Source organism: Chaetodon trifascialis, chromosome 15, assembly GCF_039877785.1.
Source record: "Chaetodon trifascialis isolate fChaTrf1 chromosome 15, fChaTrf1.hap1, whole genome shotgun sequence".
In the NCBI taxonomy this organism is placed as follows: domain Eukaryota; kingdom Metazoa; phylum Chordata; class Actinopteri; order Chaetodontiformes; family Chaetodontidae; genus Chaetodon; species Chaetodon trifascialis.
The window spans coordinates 4,875,835-4,895,420 of NC_092070.1; the positions used below are offsets into that span (position 1 = coordinate 4,875,835).

General features: G+C 43.4%; 1 protein-coding gene across 1 annotated transcript; it reads left to right on the forward strand.

Moving 5' to 3' along the window:
• The first annotated feature begins 479 nt into the window (after positions 1 to 479).
• Positions 480 to 18,917, forward strand: csnk1da (casein kinase 1, delta a). Its single transcript, XM_070980815.1, has 9 exons — positions 480 to 963; positions 8,072 to 8,182; positions 11,183 to 11,331; positions 11,906 to 12,134; positions 12,270 to 12,440; positions 12,601 to 12,749; positions 13,304 to 13,472; positions 13,854 to 13,966; positions 15,963 to 18,917. Exons 1-9 carry the CDS (start codon positions 888 to 890, stop codon positions 16,011 to 16,013), a joined length of 1,218 nt encoding a protein of 405 aa, XP_070836916.1. The 5' UTR covers positions 480 to 887; the 3' UTR covers positions 16,014 to 18,917.
• The last annotated feature ends 669 nt before the right edge of the window (positions 18,918 to 19,586 follow it).

The following is a 19,586-nucleotide window of genomic DNA, read 5'->3' on the forward strand; positions in this document are numbered from 1 at the left end:
AGAATAAATCAATGAAATATTCTTAAGAAATTTTACAGGCAGCCTGCTTCAGCTGGAAAACTGCTCTTGACAAAATAAAAATTTCTCAAACATCTCAAATGAAACAATATAAACTGGTCGAAATCATCTGAAAATTGTAAATTTTACTCGTGAGATGTTAAATGAAAGTTGTTGAACCACTGTCAAGGTTTGAAGTGTCACTTGAAGCATCAGCACTGAGAGGAATTGAGGTGTGTGGAGGATTGACTGATTTAGCTACTTTGGTTACTTTGCAGGTTGTGATTTAACATAAAATACAGGATAGTGCATACATGCTGATGCATCAATAATAATATTGCAGTGATGTAACTTATACGGTGGTATACTCGTACCGTGGCTGTTACCGATAGTGCTATCTGTTGGCAGCTCTCTGCTGAAACGCTCTCTGTCAGTGTCCTCCTCGTCACCCAGCAGGGAAGTGATGTCAGACACGATCAGCAGATCGCTGAACAGGATCTTAACAGAGCGGACACAGCGAGAGGAAGAGGATCCGAGCTTAATACCAAACGTAGCCTCCTTAAAAATCCATCTTCATCCGTGGCGAATTCAAACGGATTCTTATCAAAAACAACGAGAGCATAAAGTACGCGTTTAAAGCTTTTCACCAAGCAGCGTATTATCGCAATATGAGGTTAGTGGTATTTTAAAACAAGCGGTGAAAGATTGTGAGAGTCGACTTCATCCCGAGACGACATACACAAGACACAATTCGTCGCTCGAACAGATTTTACTGTGTTGGATTTTTTGTCTGTTCTGCTTTTAAACAGACTTGGCCTTTAAAGCTGAGCATTTTTTGAATATTTTGGAGCTAGCGAGCGTGCTTGCTAGCCGACCACAGATTGCTTATCATGGAGTTGAGAGTGGGAAACCGATATAGACTGGGCAGGAAAATTGGAAGTGGATCATTTGGAGACATCTATCTGGGTAAGTGATAGTTAAAGAAAGTTGCTGTCTTTTTTCTCCATTTGTTTCCGTTTACCTCTACCTGGTCTATGAAGCTGGAAGAGTTTGCCAGCTCGTTGGCTTTCCGGGGTTTCCTTTGCGAGCGAGTCAATCAGCTGTTCAGCGTTGAGTGTTAGCGAATTGGCTGCTAAGCTAGCAGTCTGTTTAGCACAGCAGCTAGCCGTGAGACGTCTGTTATCGTGTAAAATAATGGACCGCAAGAATGGAAATTGATGACTGCAGTGTAGCTAACCCCTTCATCAAACAATAGCTAACCAAGCTAATATTTGAGTTCAGTCTCTGGCTTTACTCACCTGGAATCAGCAGTAATTCGGGGACATTAATAGCCGACTTCAGTCTCTGAACTGGTAACTGACATTTAACTTAATGGTGCTGAGCATCCACCTCTAAACACAACAGGCCCGTTCAGTTTTCTCCTCTGCCTCTCTGAAGAGATTAACCGGGAAGCTAACGCTAGCTACATCAATCTTATTGAAAGAAATACCACCTTGAGATGTTTCCAGAGCTTAATTTCGCAATAATTTGAATTCCCTCTGAATGTCGTCAAAATGTTAATCGTAGGAGAATGTCTGTTGTATTTAATTAGGGTCCTTGAGTGTTTAAATTGATCAAATGAGGCTCTCGGGCCTAGTGAGTATCAGCTTAAGTGTCTTTGCCATGAAAATGGTTCATAAATCCTGCTGCTTGTTTAGTGCCTAAGGGGACGTATTCATATATTACTGAGTTTCATTTACAAAGGGCCAAGGGCTGAGGCCTATTGATTGGGGAGTTTCTCCAATGGTCGATTGGATGTGCTACCTCCTATTGAAAGTAAAGGGTTATAGAGATATACATTAGATGTGCCTGTTAAAGGCTATTCGCTATAAAAGCATTGGGGCTTTAGATTGGCCAGTAGCAGTGATGCTGTAATCATTAATGGTTGGACCTGGTGAGTTCACAGTGCAAGAGGGAAGTGCATCATTAGTGACCTCTGTGCATTTAAGGTAGAAATGTAGGCAAACCGTAGACAGTATAAAATATGGATATGCAAACATTTTTGAGCGATCTCATTTGAATATTCACAGCATGTTTTAAATGGTGACTTTCTGACACTGGGCTCTGCCACCTTTTATTGAAACACATCCTGTGGTGGCCATATTGGAGGTCCACTGCGCTTGGCAACAGGGGTTGAGAACAGCTGATCACATTTCTAAGCTTAAGACTTAGTCATCTGAACAACAATAGAGAGGAGACATTGTTAATTCATGGAGTGTTTTTTACTGGCTGTGGTCTGATCACTTCATCACTGATATCTAATCAACACAGAGAGAAGAATACCAGAGTCTAGCTGTTGGCTGTCACTCACTCACAATATGGTTTAATTAGATTAAACGTAACATTATTGATATTCAATATAGCTGCATTTGGCTGTTAACCAATACAAAAGCAAGATACAGCTGGAAAGTATCTGTAGTGCAGAAAACATCCCAACACTGCTGTACTGTAGAAAAATGATCAGTGCATTTTCTGTACTGTTGCAGGCATTCATTGGTTTCCATTAATTCTTGTGTGTTATGAAAATGTTTTATAGCGGTTATACTTTAGTTTCCTGCAGAGTATGAAAAGAAGTGTTAGGAATGGTTTTGCTTCCTGGTTTTTGGTGGAGACGAGCCGTTGCCCACAGATTGTTCCGTACGCAGTCTTGTAGGTGGATGTTTTTTGTGAGGTCTCCTGAGGAAACACATTGACCCTGAGGTAAATATAAAATAGCATATCTAAAAATATTCAGTTTTAAGACCTGGTGAACCTTGAGTTTTGAAGAGTAATACAATAGTAAATGGTCTACTTTGCTGAGCTCGGCACCACAAGGTTCATATTCAGCTGTATTGCCATCTAAATCTGTATGAAGAAATCAGACAAAGTTTACTGCACAGGCTGAGGTTAGCGTGGATAAATACCCCACGCTGGCCACAGAGGTGAAACGCATATTGTTCTCTGAGTAACATGGCATGCGGCCGATCCTCTGAGTATTCTTTTAAACGCGGTGTTTCATGCATCAATGCGTTAGTCAGATCCAGTCTGTTTTCCATGAGCTGTTGATTGGAGAGAGCTGCCAGCTGCTTACATATTCGCTCCTCACCCTCCCCTCACAGTGGCTGCTGACTAATGTGACGTAACATTGTTAATCAGCCAGAACAGAGCGTGGTTCTTTGAAATCAAAGTGCCTGACCTGCCCTTCAGAGGTTCAAGTTTTTCAAGTGTAATGGCGCTTTGTGCTCAGAGTAGATCATATCTTTTTTTACTTTTAACTTACCAAAGAAATGTAATGAAGATCACTGTCAAAGAACAGATAGCAAAGAACCGTCGAATGTGCAGAGAAAATCAAAGTTTGACAGTGGACAGTCAATATCTGATATTAGCTGTAAGTCTATTTCACAGTAAGTCCCACATTAACGCTCCCACACAGTGTGTGAACGCTTCAATAACGCTGACAATGTGTGAGCAGCCTGGTGTGCCGGGGATGTCTGGGTGGTGGTTTCTGCTTGTATGAGTGTGAGAGGCTGTTTGTTATTGGCAGCAGGAGGAGATGAGGTCATCTCTTGGTATGAAGCCGTGTATTCAATGTGCCGGACCGTCGAATATTCAGCGCTGGTTTAATTGTAATCTTTGACCGTCGTAACTAAATGTCACTCGTAAAAGCGTGCATAAGACCGTCTAGTGGCTGAGTCAAGTTGTAGTTCCTTACAAAGATTTCCTGTTGAATCCCCTGTTGTGTAACATGCTCGATGATGTGCATATTTGGTTCATGTTGAAACAAGCTGCAGAAATCCGGTCTCTGTGTTTGTCATCGAATAAACTCCCTGAACTGGCTTTTTCTCAGCACTTGTGTACAACAAACACACACCGCTGAGTTTCTCTTCAGAGGCGTTCGCTTGGTTTTGGCTCAGTATGTATATTCTCTGAATTCGGATGGTGACTGGGGCTGTGTTCAGACATACAATGGCACTGCTTGGGAAAAAAAAAAAAAAAATGCAGCCCCCTCATTAGGGCTGGGTGTCTACCCTCAATACTTGTTTTCTGTCCAAAATGTGTCTGTAGCATCAATTATGAAAAACTGTTAAGCACAGAAAACTGGAACCAAATGTCTAGTTTGATTTGTGATCCTGTTTGTTAATTCTTTGATCAGATAATTCCTGAATTGACCCAAAAAATTTGAAGTTTTTTAAGACAACTTTCTTGTACATCTTCTTGTGTTTTGACACTGTGTACGCTAAATTAATCATTTAAGCAATTTTGGGAAAATACACCTATTCACTTTCTTAATGGGCGTGCCATGAGAGGACACCACACTCATACATGCAGTAAGCTGATTTTACAAAATACACCTCTAAAGATCACCAGCTAACACATTATATCCTGTTTGTTTAATCTGTTAAATGTCAGGTAGTGGTTTTACGGGTTATGTGCCAGACTATTTACTGCGCCCTACCCTCCATTCAGATTAATGAGACTCCTGCGTTGGCCCAGCTGGGGTGCCAAAGCACACGGCTCTGGCAAAAATAACTGAAAAATAGTTGAACCTGTCAGCCTAATGTAACATCATCTGACCACACGCCATACTGGTCAGTCGAGTGTGTGCAAGGCGAGGGCACACTGCTGCTAGATCACTTTTTGACACGAGCAGCATTGTCCTAATCAATTGGTTTTGTTTTTGTGGAGACGGAGGATAAAATGATGATGAACTGTAAATTCTCACCTCACTATCTTAAAAACTGTTGTTAAAGCGACCCGATACAGCACTGCTTCTTTCGTCTGTTACCTGTTTGACGGAGACTTAGGTAACAGATACTTAGCTTGTGATATCTTGGTGAACTGAAACGGTTCCAGCAGTGTACACTAAAAGGGATGGGCCCGCTTATGTAAGCAAAGCCAACAGTGAGGTTGTTTTAGAGCTGCTTCAGTAACAGACAACCGAAGACATGCTTGGACTGAATGCTGATGTTGACTCAGTCTTGAGACTGATGACGCGTTTGGCTGCTGCCTTTCTGCTTTGTGGTTTGATTGTGTGAAAAGTTGTGGCCATCATACTGGTTATGATAACAGCACGTCGGATGACTTCTCTGAAGCTTCTGAGTTTGGAAATCTTGTCTGAGGTTTTTTTTCTTTTTTTCCTGTTCTTGTTTTTTGCAGTTGCAAAACAAAGGTCCCTTTCAATACAGTTTAAGTGCAGTAGCAAGCAAGTATACATATCTAAGTTAGTTAGATCCTAGGAATGCTGCACGAACACATGTTACGGTCACAGGCTGGGTTTGAGCTGCAGCCCCCAGAAGAGGATGAGCTCACGCTGCAAACTTTGGCGTCCTCTGTGCAGCGTGTCTCCTCTGTTTGCTCACACCTCCCACAGTACGCTGCTCCAGTTTTTAGGAAAGGGGATTGTTAGACTGACTCTTCAGAATGAGTTAAATTAGATCTCGGCTTCTGTCTTCAAGTTTCTGCTGTGATGGTTAATATGCAAATGCTGGAATGCCTCAGTGCCCTCAAATAGTATTTGATTATAAGCAGGAAAACATTTTCACTCTATTCATTACATAATGCTACATGAGATGCTTTGTATCTTGGTAAATGTCATATAAATGTCAAATATTAGCATATTTAAGGTTTGCCACTAAGGCCTAATGTACACCTGCTAATGCAAGCGTGTCATACCCAGATGAAATGTAGATGAGATTTAAAACCCTTTCACTCACACTCAGCCACATCCGTGGGCCTCTGTTAGCCAGATCTGTCTTGGTTCTCTGGGCTCCATACAGATCTGGGTTGGCCATACTCCAGTCCAGAAGGAGGTGACAACGTACCAGAAGCTTTTTGGTTACTGGCAAATACGCAAGAATGACTCCGGCACTTCAGCAGTTGAGATACAACAATAACAGTGTAGCTTGCATTTGCTAACAACTACCCATAAGCTCGTGCAAACACATGGAGGAATTGTATTTTTGAACTACCAGAGAGACGAAAGTTGGTGTCTTCACGGCTCGAACTTGCGACGCTCCTTCACCCACATTGACCGTTGAGTGGTTGGAACTGATCTGAGGTCAGACAAATACTACCACAGCTCAGCGATCCTCGTATTTGATCTTATTTTCAGAAATGTATGTTTTTCCAGGTTGCTTTATTGAGACACAGAACAGCAGCTAATTTGGGATGTGTCTGGACACGTTTCTCCTACAGCCCCGCTCAGGAAAAAACAAACATACCACATTTGCACACACACTTTCTCATGACATAACACACACACACACACACACACACACACACACACACACACACACACACACACACACACACACACACACACACAACCTCCCCTCTTTGAGAAGATCAACAGGGGGCTGCAATCCCAGAAAAATATGCCCAGGCACATTCTTATGCAAGAAAGGATACAGCTCAATGAAATGTGTTGTTGAGACTGTGAAGAGCCTCTGCAGCCATTTTCACTGTTGTTGCTCATTGATTGATTGATTGATTGGCCAAACGCAAACTAGAACAACAAATCGTTGTGAGCTGAATGTCTTTGTGCATGTTTCAAAGTGTGAGAGTGGAATGGCCTTTGTCCACCACACAAACTATGTGTTAAATCTGTCCCAACTGCATACTTTAAATATCATTTACAAAGCTCTCACTTCAATTTTAGGGGTGTAACAGTTATTTGCATTATTAATTTATGTTTTCTTCCATTGTTAAATAAATGAATGAATAAATGGAGTGGAAGAAAATGGAAAAAAGAGGCCCTTCAAAAAATTTTTTCTTGGTACTGACAATGGGGCTCAGATAAAGGATTCCAACACAGTAATCAGTGGCTCCTATTTAACACCTTTTAATGACAATCTGAGTAATCGACTAATCAACAGTAGGACATAGTGTTTGCTCCATATGTTGGTAAAAAGTTCACTTCTGTGGAGAAACATGTCCTCCCAGACACATTGAATGGAATATTTGCATTTGTGATTTGGGTGAACTGACCCTTTAAAGTCACTCACCAGACTGATGTGGATATGGATTTGGACGGCCAGTCAGAGGCAGATCAATGCCATTAAGTTCCGCTGCACAGATGATCTGCAGCACAACTACCTCGTTGTTTTTCTGCATTATCGCAGCACTTGACAGCTCGTCCTGCCTGCGACGCTGCACGGCCACACGCAGGCTTTCCATCAGCTCCTGTGTATAAATAATACAACATATCTGCTTTAAACTGAGTCATGGCCCTAATTGTGCACCTCACCCCGGTGGGTGCTGCTCAGCCCGCCCAGATGACATCATCCAAAGGAATCAATGATAGTCCATTGGTGCTGCTGTTAGCCTACACGATTTAACTGCTGCCCATATGAGATCGTGTGTGTGTGTGTGTGTGTGTGTGAAATGGGATTACGTAACCTGGTGTCCAGTTGCTGTGTTTATCTGGAGGGAGCTGGACACCATAACCATATTTAGGAAGAAAGCAGCTGAAGCCCTGGTTTGTCAGAGCACAGAGTGGCAGAGAGCGCTCTCTGATAGAGAGTTCACTAAGTGCTCTCGTCTGGTAAAGGAGTAACATGAAAATGTAATGATAGCTATGTGGAATTTGGATTACACATGCAAGAAGATACATGAAGGCCAGGGTACATACAGTGCACACTGTTGGTTTCTCTTCCCTTTTGGCTGGCTTTCCTGTGTTAACAACCACTGATATGTCCTTGTGTACCCAAGCAGGCCCTCTGCACTTTAATCACCAACCACTGATTTATGTGTTTTTCTGTCACCAGCAGCTAATGTGTTCACAATACAACTTGTTGACAAGGCAGATTATTTATTGTCATCGTATATAATTACTTAATAGAATTAATGGATTTATAAATGTGATATACTTAAGACTTTGACCTGATACTCCATTGACTTTTCCATCGTCCATGCTGCAGAATAGATACTGTTGATTAATCAGTGCCATATGAGATGTGCTCTGTGAAGCATCTGGACACTATGCTACGTTCTTAAAGCAAAATCATATAATGTGTTTCCATGCAGCTGACCTCTCTGTCTCTGTCCATCTGTCTAGGCACTGATATCTCAGTTGGAGAGGAGGTAGCCATCAAGTTGGAATGTGTGAAGACCAAACACCCACAGCTCCACATAGAGAGCAAAATCTACAAGATGATGCAGGGCGGAGGTACCGTATACTCAAACACACCATGTACACAGACAGCCTGCCGCTATGGAAAGCGTCGTTGGTGCTTTTAGGAACTGATATTTACAAGCATCAAAATATATAAGCCAACATCAGCATTTCATTGTAAATCATTAGCTATATAGAAAATGTTCAATATTTGACCGTGTTGAGTTTACTGAGGAACTAACTTGAGGTAAGTATTGGTAAGAGGGTATCATATATTCAGCACGTGATTTTCCCACTGTGTATGCTAATGTCGGCTGTGAGTGGTGAGCTGGCAGACCTTGTCCGGCTCGGCCCCTTTCTTCACACATACACTGAAGACACGACAGAATGCCATTCATTGTTAACTGGACTTCTAAAGCATGCTGGTGTCGCCCACCATGACTAAGGACTTCAAAGGTCTCGAGCAGCGCGGTGTGGGCAAGCTTTGCTTCGTGCAAATGTCCTCTGCATGGAACAACAACCTGGACGCGGTGAATGACAGAAGCACAGCTCTTTGCAGTTTCACTCAATACAGAAATGCTCAAAATAGAGGAAAAGGTGGTTGTCAGCATGCTGAAATTATTTCAGTGACAATGATAAAGCTATGCAGGTGTAATAATTGCCATGTTCACCACCTTAGTTGAGCATGGTGGTGTGCTAACACGTGCTAATTAGCACTAAACGGTGCCCTAAAGCAAAGTATTGTACAACGTAATGTTTTGACATGATGATTGTGCTAAAGAAAAACTGAAGTGATAACAGATGTAAAGATTCATTGAAGTTGTTACAGTTCATTCCATGAATGTTCAGCAAATTTCATGGCTTTCCATCGAATCGAGACATTTCTCTCATAACCACAAAGCCTCATGGTAGGGGAAGGAATAGTCAGAACATCAGCAAAGTTAGCAGGCTTCATGTTCTGGGGCCGTGAATGTCTGTACAACATGAACTTCCCAATCAGAGCGGAGTGTGTGTGAATTTTTTGCTCAGCTCTAAATATACACACAAACTTGAAGCAGGGGAGAAGCAAGAAAGAACCTGTCACTGTGTGTGTGTGTGTGTGTGTGTGTGTGTGTGTGTGTGTGTGTGTGTGTGTGTGTGTGTGTGTGTGTGTGTGTGTGTGTGTGTGTGTGTGTGTGTGTGTGTGTGTGTGTGTGTGTGTGTGTGTGTGTGTGTGTGTGTGTGTGTGTGTGTGAGTGTGTGAGTGTGAGAGAGAGAGAACGGGAATGTTTCTGTGCTGTTTGGTACAAAAGCAACAAAAGCAGGGAGTGTAGCTTTAAACGTTCTGCCAGCTCAGTGGTCTGCGCAACATGTTGAAGAAAAAAACCAACAGCTGCATTCTCTTATCACACTCATCGCCAGAGCTTTTCATGTTGGCAGCCTAAAGCCTGTGCGGTGGTGGCTGGTGAAAGCTCTCAAACTAGTTTTCCTTCACGAGCTGCGCAGTTTACTCTGGCCTCACCAGCTTTGTTCTGTCTTCTTAGCAAACAGTCTAGTGGACTGAGCGCGTACAGGAGTCTGTCTCTCTAACTGTGCACACACATGCATTTGTATTTTCGTTCCAGCATGGTGGGATTTATTGGGGCACGGTAGCTGACCCAGACTGTGGGATGTATTTGCGTTTGTATGTATATAAATAGCTGATGCAGAGTGTGTGTGTGTGTGTGTGCGCTAGGTGCTGAGTAGCAGCATTTTGTTGCGGTCTGCCTGTAGAAGGAAATGCCAGATGGCCTCTTCGCCTTGGCAACGTCAGCCAATTACCAGCTACTACTAAACCAGCTGGCCCTCTGCTTTAACACTCCCCCTGTGTGTCGGTGCATAGACACTGTGTGCCTGATCAAGCTTTTCAAATTTTAGCCATTTCTGTCCTCTGCAGTAGCATTCGACTGGCCTGCATCAGACAGCTTTTAAACAATCTGCTAGTGTAGTAAAATAGTAGTAAAAGCACTGAAGCAGGCTTTGAATGCACACATTCGCTTGTAGGCATCATAAATAATGCTCACATCAAACACATTCTATCAGTCAGAAGAACGGCAGTATGTGCTACCTGAGCTGTAAAATACAAGAAGTTCCAGTGAGTTAGAATGACAGTGAACAACTAAATATAAAAATGACAAAATACAGAAACCTGGCAGCAAACTTTTAAAGTATTTCATTTTGAGTTTGATCCTCTGTTTTGGAAATACAAAAACATAAAAAAACATTCTGTGGCAACTCCACTGATGGTTCACATTGAAAATGGGAACTTTGTCCTTTTAACTCATTTAAGATTTTCAGAATTAATCTCCTAAATAGCAAATCAATGAACCGTTCATCACGCAGCAATGATCTTCTGTAATGTAATGAAGCCGTGATGGTGGACGCAGTGAATGATGGGTAGTCTTAATCGTGACACAGTGTGCATTAGGGTTGCAACTGAGGATTATTTCATCATGAAGTAATCTGTCCATTACGTCCTCGAGTAATGCTGGAGTCAAACATGACAGCTTGTTTTGTCAGAGCTGCATTCCAAAACCAAAACCATTTGGTCTATTGGAAAACAAAGCAGAGAAAATTGGCAAATTCCCACATTGGAGAAGCTTTTTTTGGCACGTGTGCTGGAAAAATGACTGAAACATTGAAGCAGTTATGAAAATAGATGCCTATTAATGTTCTTTCAATAGACTATTGAGTTAATCAGCCAGTCACTGCAGCTGTAGTGTGTGAATTTGTGATCATTGATGTGATGCAGCTCCTGAGGCCTGCTGTTAGCTGGTTTAGTGCTTGATGGAGGGCATTGTGGGTAGATTTGGCTGTAGTCCTTACTTTACAACAGTGAGGAGTCTCTTCTGTCAGCACTGAAGAACCACACCTGGACCACCACAAGCCTCCAGAGCAGTTTCAGTGCTGCTTTGCATAGGTTTTCTGTTTGTTTCATGACCGAGGATTCACATGGATAACAGTAAATGTACAATTGAATAAATAAGCACTGAATGAAACCTTTGCTCGTCTTTTTTGCTCCCTCCTCTCCTGCAGTGGGTATTCCGACGATAAAATGGTGCGGAGCCGAGGGCGACTACAATGTGATGGTGATGGAGCTGCTGGGGCCCAGTCTGGAGGATCTGTTCAACTTCTGCTCTCGCAAGTTCAGCCTCAAGACAGTCCTGCTGCTGGCGGACCAGATGGTGAGAGCCAGAGAGGAGGGGGAACAGAGGGGAAGGGGAAAGGGTGGCTGCGCACTAGCCACAGTGTCTACGTAGTTTTTTCATGTTAATCTCTGCATGAAATTTTTATGGTCTTCGGGCATGGTCCCACGAGCCGTTAGATAAGAAGAGAGGCTGTTGGTCAATGTGTCTTAATTAAAAAACAGGATTGTCAGGTTCTGCTGAGAATCAAAAATGACCCTCAAGCTTTCTGCAAGCCACTTTTGTGTTTGTTCCTTTAACCTTAGCGATGCAAAGGCAAATTCTCTTTCTTCACACAAAGCCAGGCTAGCAGTTTCCCCACTGCTTCCAGTCTTTTTGCTATGCTAAGCTAAATCCCAAAGTCTGATCTGAACCCTAATGCATTTTATCCAAGTTCTGCAAACCTCAATATCTAACTTCAGTCCACAATCACTGGGCCCTAACTACATTTTAAAACCACTGATTGAATGTGTCTGATCACAGTTCTCTCTGGCACTTGTATCTGTCTCCTTTCCTCTTCTATCCGTTTTCCGGTTAACGCTGACATCAGGTCTTCTCACTGTCTGCCCTCCAGATCAGCCGCATTGAATACATCCACTCCAAGAACTTCATCCACAGAGACGTGAAGCCAGACAACTTCCTGATGGGGCTGGGCAAGAAGGGCAACCTGGTCTACATCATCGACTTCGGTCTGGCCAAGAAATACCGCGATGCCCGCACGCACCAGCACATCCCCTACCGCGAGAACAAGAACCTGACCGGCACCGCCCGCTACGCCTCCATTAACACACATCTGGGCATCGGTAAGACGTGACCTTGTAGCATCCACAAAATCCTGCCTTTTGTTAGAGCTGATTGATGAAGTCGATGCTGATCATGAATGGATGGACCTCTCTCTCCTGGCTGCTGGTCTGACTCTGTCCTCTCTGTGTCTACAGAACAGTCCAGACGGGACGACTTGGAGTCGCTGGGCTACGTCCTCATGTACTTCAACCTGGGTTCTCTGCCCTGGCAGGGCCTCAAAGCCGCCACCAAAAGGCAGAAGTATGAACGCATCAGTGAAAAGAAAATGTCCACTCCCATTGAGGTCCTCTGCAAAGGCTACCCATGTACGTTTCACTGCTCCCTCCATGTGATTGGTTCGCTGAAAAGAATCAAGTGTTGAACCAAATCAAACCCTCCCTGCTCCTTGTATTGTCCTTGTTGAAGTATTTTTTTACAAAGCTGTGGTGTAGAGTGTGTGTTCATGAGCTTTGCCTCCCCCCACAGCGGAGTTTGCCACCTACCTGAACTTCTGCCGTTCTCTGCGATTCGACGACAAGCCTGACTACTCGTACCTCCGCCAGCTCTTCAGGAACCTTTTCCACCGACAGGGCTTCTCCTACGACTACGTCTTCGACTGGAACATGCTCAAATTTGTAAGCTGTTTTGTCACACTGACAGATGCACTTCATTCATTGTCGTCTCAGTCAGTCAATGCAGGATTTTTGCTTCCACGGTTGATTACAAATTGACTGGGTGCATTCAGAGGAGTATACAAAGTACAAACTCACATTCCTCGTGAGTTCAGAGAGTTTGAGTTCAGAGAGCTTGAGGACGCAAACTTTTACTTTGCAACTGGAAGAGCAGCATTCTTGTTGACGTCAACATAACTGTGAACTTGAGTGACAAAATGATCTCAACTCAAAGGTCCAGTGACTAGCTTTTTATGAGCTTTCAACCGCATGAGATGTGGTAAACAGATCCAGTACTGCTCACTGACACGCATATTTACAGTAAAACTGAATCTATCTCATGTACCTCACTGCTTCTTCTTTTTCATGTCATTTTCATTGGAAGTGCCACAAGATTTGAACATACAAGGAGCCAAAAGTGCACACATGCCCTTTTTATACAAGGCTAGCAACTGCATGTTCCCCTTCTTTTAAGGCAGCGGTTCATTTGTTTGTGTGTGTGCGTGTGTGTGTGTTAGGGTGCCAACAGGGCCGCGGAGGACGCAGAGAGGGAGCGTCGAGAGCGGGAGGAGAGGCTGAGGCACAGCAGGAACCCCGGGGCCAGGGGCATGGCCTCGGCCTCAGGACGAGCCAGGGCAGCTCAGGACGTCGCAGCCCCCTCCCCACTTAACCCCGCCTCACACACAGGTCAGCACACACACAATTTGAACAGGAAAAACGAAAGCTGGAGTCATCCAGTTGAAAGGTCATTAGTTTTTTGATCCAGTGCAGGTGTTGATTTCACTTGCTGTAGTTTGATGTGTAGTTTGTTGGATGCTGAAGACAGAAAGTAAAGACTCAGCAGTAAGATGTCATTCTGAGTGATTCTGTTTGTCACCAGACGAGACTTTCTTTTAAAATAACTGATGTTCATTGTTATTGATCCGTTTTTCTAGTGTCTCTGCTCATTTCTCTGTGGTTGGTTTCATTTAGACATACAGAGCTCTCTGTGGCTGTGCACCCACAGCTCTGCTGCCTTTTCCCTCCACTGATCGCAGTGATTTGACTTGTACCTTTTCTGTCTTTCAGGATTGGAGAAGGAGAGGAAGGTGAGCATGCGTCTTCACCGTGGAGCACCTGTCAACATCTCCTCCTCAGACCTGACGGGACGCCAGGACACGTCCCGCATGTCCACCTCACAGGTAACACGCGCAAAAGACACAAACTGTGCTTATATCCTAAGCTAGGACTTAGCATTGCATGACTGTAAATATTACCAAATGAAATCATTGGTGCTCAATTGCTCAACAAGTATTGACACATCTAAAAAAGCAGAACCATCACAAGCTACACACAGTACACATCAACATGTACACATCTGTTTGAGGCAGTGCTGAAGGACATAGCACTTCCCTTTGCATTTGTACCTATATGTTAGTTTGTTCCCCTTTTTTGCATTTTACATTGAAAATGAATCACATGACATGAAGCAGCCAAACAGCAGCCTCAGAATTGCTTGTGGCAGAGTAACTTAATGACGCAGACTAATGAGAGCAGTTGAGATATGAGGGGAAAGCGTAGTCTTCTTTTGGCCGTATTTTACGAGCGTCTCCTTCCATCCTGCTGGCAGTGTGCATCTGAACAGAGCACCCCCGCTGTTTAAAGGCTTCATTAGGTCCTTTGTTCGTTTCTGTCCTGTGGACCTGGTGCTCCCCCTGGAGGTCAAAGAGTATAACTGCCAGACAAAGTCAATAAATGGGCTTTACTTCAGTTCAAGCTTTATTACCCACTTAAGCTGGAAGAAGTTCACCAAATGTCTCATTTGTCTCAAGTGTGTTGTGTGTCAAACCTGAACAGGCTTTTTAGGTGATTGCTAAATATGAAACCTGTTCAGATAGACAGACTTCATTCCTCTGTGCTGCTCTGGAGTTGGAATCCAAGCCCCTTTTATTCCTTTCAAAGATGAGTAGTATTTGTGGTGTGTGTCCACTTATCCTAAGATGTGACTGAAGGGGTCGTCCTAATAGGACAACACACACATTACATTATGTTTCTGTGTATTTTTAAGCAGAAGTACATTGAAACAATTTTCCCATTTTCCATCTGCAAAATCAGCTGTGCTGATGATGGAAAAATCCAAAATCCTGTAAGAATTATCTGTGATAGTAATTCAGCTAGTCAGTGACTGTCCTGAGTCCACAGTGAACCTTGTCTTGTCTGTATGATCGCTGCTGCTCTCGTGGTTAAAGAGTAGCTCATTAAAAACCTAAATCCTCTTGAATAATTTAAATCATTTGCATGTATTAATATGCATGTCTGGCAGTTTCTTGAATCTGCATATGAAACAACTTGCTAGTTTGTTACTGAGGGCCCTGCTTGTCCTTTAAAGCGTGAGTTCATTTTGTTACAGCCTCACTTTACAGTGCGTTAAATAAAGATGGAATACATCAGATTTGTTTGTGGTGTTGGCAGCATTGAGGTGCTTTAAAGCGTCATCCTGGTTACTGAGGATAAGCCACACACCTCACTTTGAACAGTTTTCCTGAGGATGATTTCTTCATTGGAAACTGGTTCAGATGAAGCCACAGTGTAACACACTCTCTGTGGAGGCACTACTAACAAAGCCAGTGGTTGTGTCTTCATTTCATTTTATGTTTTCCTTTGTTTGCTGTTTGATGGACTAGTGAGAGAGGCCACAGGGAGAGACTCGCTTGAACACGCCCTTCACATATTTGGAAAGCACACTCAAATGCAGACTCACCCCCGCAGTTACATAACGTTACTTCACGTGTGTTTCCACACACACTCTGACCCTAAGCCTCGAGTCCAACTCATCTGACTGACTTCACACCTCTGGTTGATTGAGGATGTGCAATGACGGGTGGACGTAACAAAAAATAATTGAAGAAAATGAAATGTCAATCAAGTTTATCAAATCAAGTGCCAATTTATCACTCAGTTTTTCAGTTCACGTACATTTCATCACATCACGACTGTTTAAATCCAATGGGCTTTGAAGTCATCGAATCACATGACAGTTTGTCAGTCCATCTTTCATTTCACATCCGCTTTAACCCCTCCGTTTTTCAGTTCACGGGCCTTTTTCATCACCTCCACCCCTCACAATGTCCTTGATATGGCTGTTGTTGATGAGGTCACCTTAAAAACGACATGATGTGTCTCACCTGTCTCCTGTAGGCTCTGTCCCGGGTCACACCCAGCGGCCTCCAGTCTGCAGCTCCTCGGTGAAACCCTCCCATCCACCTGTGCACCATGGAGGCCTCAACATGCACCACTTGCAGCACACACCCACACCCACACCTACACACACCCACACGTACACACATCCACACCTACACACACACACACACACACACACACACACACACACACACACACACACACACACACACAAACACATACATACACACAGGACTCTTAATTGACACAGAGGACTACCAACCATTGCACAAGAGTCTGGCTGCGCTCTTGTTCACTTGATGGAGGAAGAGGTGCACAACCAAGAGTGTGTGTGTTTGTGTGTGGGGGAGACGGGCGGGTGGAGCACAGTTTGGTTGTCTTAACCACCTTGGCAAAGTAGCAGCCTCCCTTCTTCTCACATGGAAAATGTGGAAACACTCCCCTCCTCCTTACTGTTGATGAAGCCATGGATTCACTTTTCTCTGGCATCTTTTTTTTTTTTTTTAACTTTGATTTTACTTATTTTTGTTTTTAGCATTAAAACTTCTCTTACACCAGCTCCACTGGTCAGACTTCACAAGGGTTTGAGAATGGAGAACGATGAGTCTGTTAGAAAATAGCGTGTGGGACTTTTTTAATTGGAAGCAGGACGACACGTGATCCATAATGGCAGTGTTACAGGACAGTGCCTAAACTCTGTTTTGTGTCCTGAAAAAGTCCCTTTTTGTAGGTGTTTTAGGTTTCAGTGTAATATAGATTGGGGGATAACCTCCTTGTTTTAAGAATGGGACGAAAGGCTTTTTAATGTTCTATTTTCAAAGATGATCCCATAGAATGAGTTTGTTTTTTTGTTTTTTTTGGTCCTTCTCAGGTGTGTTGGAACCAGGATGTTGTAGTAAATCCAAAAACACACTGCACACGTTGTTTCTGTCTTCAGGTTGTGACTGCAGTGTGCTGCTTGGGAAAGCTGTGAATGGAACAGTGAACCAGTCGGGAGGTCGATCTGTCCACACTGAATGGATGAGATGTTGTTTTTAACCTGGTGCATAGTGATGTGGTTTTGTGTGTGTGCGTGTGTGTGTGTTTATGTGGTTCTGTCGTAGGCTTGTACAAGCTCAAATGGGTGGGGATGATTTTTTTTTAAGTTTTCAACTCCTTTGCCTCCTAAACCTCACTCTCGAGACCATTAAATGTTCTGCTGTCAAAAAGCAGTTTGCCTGTTTTCAAGCACACCTTAAAGCCATTTTCTACCCTGACCTCCCTCATTATCTGCCGACCGACAGACGTTGACCAAAACTTCAGGTCATGCCTCTCCGGTACTATCCCAGCACAAAAAATCAACCTCACAGGCGCTTAAACACTGTCATGTCCAGAGTACTCATACTTGTTGGAGTTCAGTTTTCACCATTTACATTGCACTTCTTCTCAGTTTCAGTCAGCCACCCCAGAGCACACGAGGAGCTGGTACATCCATGGCCAAGACTGCATCAAAACTCTGTGATGGAGGCATAGTAATGCTTATTTTCAGGGTTGTAATGGAGAGATGCATCCCACTAAGCAAGACAAAGGGCTCTGTAGCGAGTCTGGTCCCAGTCCATTACTTCTAGCTTTACCCCGATCCGAATCATTTCATATTGAGAACGTGCCATCACACAGTACTTAACTACATGATCGCACAGTGTACAACTAAACCATGTGACCTTTGGTAAAGCCAGTTTAAATGAGATGTGCTCGATATCCGACAGAAGTTAAAGCACTCTCCACCAGTTTATTGTGGAGAGCATTGCTCAGCCTGTGAAAAGGTGAAGAACATCTACTGTAGCTCTGCAAAAGCTTGGAAAAAAAAAGAAAAGACACCTTTATGGGAAAAACAGGATCCAGAGTTTTTGGAGCCCCCTCCAGATACACTGGATCAGACTGTATCTTAGCCTCTGGTACTCAGTTTTGACCACTCTTCTTTTAATCTGTCTTTCTGGCATTTATGGAGGTACAGTGCTACACTGTTAGTGTTCATAATTCAAAAAATCATCAGGCTGAATGTGATCAGTACAGTTCAGTTAAACCATGCCTCAATCAGCTCCTTGGGACGTCCCCACCAGAAGGTCAGACAAGCGATGTCAGAGTCCAGGCAGAAAATGGACGGGTGTGCTTAAACATCAGGCTAAATGGACACGAGGAGGTTTGGGGGAGCTATGGACTAAGTGTCGTCGTAAGAACGGAGATCACAGCTGAGTCCTGACAGTACTGGAGCCACGAGCCTCGCGTGGCTCTTCACGCCGGCTCGTGTCCTTCCATCAAGAGGAGGCTTGTTCTGAGCGGTCAGCCGAGCTGACCGGTGAATCCTGCAGATCGTCAAGTAGAAAATTCTCTGTGGTAGACTGGTTGCAAAGTATTGTAGGCCATTTTCTGTAGTTAAAGGGGGACGGGGCTGTAGTGGTAATTTGTACATGTTTGTTCTGTTGTCGTGTATAGGATGCGCCTACTCTGTCTACCACGTCCTCACGAGCCGCTGCACGGTTTGGGATGATGACGGCAGTGTATGGAGGGACTGGGAATGCCTCACTCCATTAGAGGTCCTGCTAAGGCGGGTTCTTTTTTTTTTTTAATATACTTCACCTGTGGGCTTGGAAAAACAAAGAAAAAAGTGATGGAGTATCTTGTTTGTCTCACTGACGATGGCTATGATAAATGCTAGTACACTTTACATGGGAGAGTTGTTTCTTTCAGTCTGTCATGTCTGCTTCTCTCAGTGATTATTTCATCACCTCCTGTCCAATTTTGCTTTTAACTGTGCAGTGGAGATGGTTGCTCATGTCCCAAAATGCATCTCTGACTGTGGATTCATGGGAAATCGTTCTTTCCGCTCCCACCTTAAGACTTTTGCTCCTCATTTGTAATGCCACTGTATTTGTGTATTTTAAAATTGTGTAAATAAATTAATAAGTACTTGTATGTGTAGCTGTTTATTGATTGGACTGAAATGGAAACACTGATTGGAAATGAGAATGTTGGGGTGGGTCTGCATCTTCAGTTTCAGTCAGTAAATTCAGAGGATAGCTGTTATCACTTTGGTTATCCTTTAACTTTTCATGTAGCACCAATTTAAATTTCTTCATTCATCCATTCAACCTTTCTATAAATCCCACTCGTTCCATAGTTAAAAGGGAATAAATACACAAGAAAACAACAGAACACAGTGAAAGCACTTAGATTGATGTATGGAGTACTTTGTAATCACACATGATGTGTACTCTGGACAGCTGAGCCTGCTCACATTCCCATCAGCCCCGCCTCATCTTTGTTTTGGTGCTAATTATAAAATGTTTACGTGCTAAATCAAGATGCTCAACGTGAGAAACATGCCTCCTAAGCATAAGCATGTTAGTGTTGCTGTGAGCCTCACGTCCTCGTTCAGATAGGATTAATATTACACGGGCAGAGTGATAAAAAAAATACATCCCCTGCTTACTTGTAATATGAAGCGCTCTCCAATAAATATGAAAACCACGTGACTTCCATCGCCGACTGACTTATATCAGCATCTGTTATTTAGTTGTTTAATTATTGACACAGACAGTTGTAAACCACTTTGTTAATGTGGATTAGGCTGATTTCTCCATA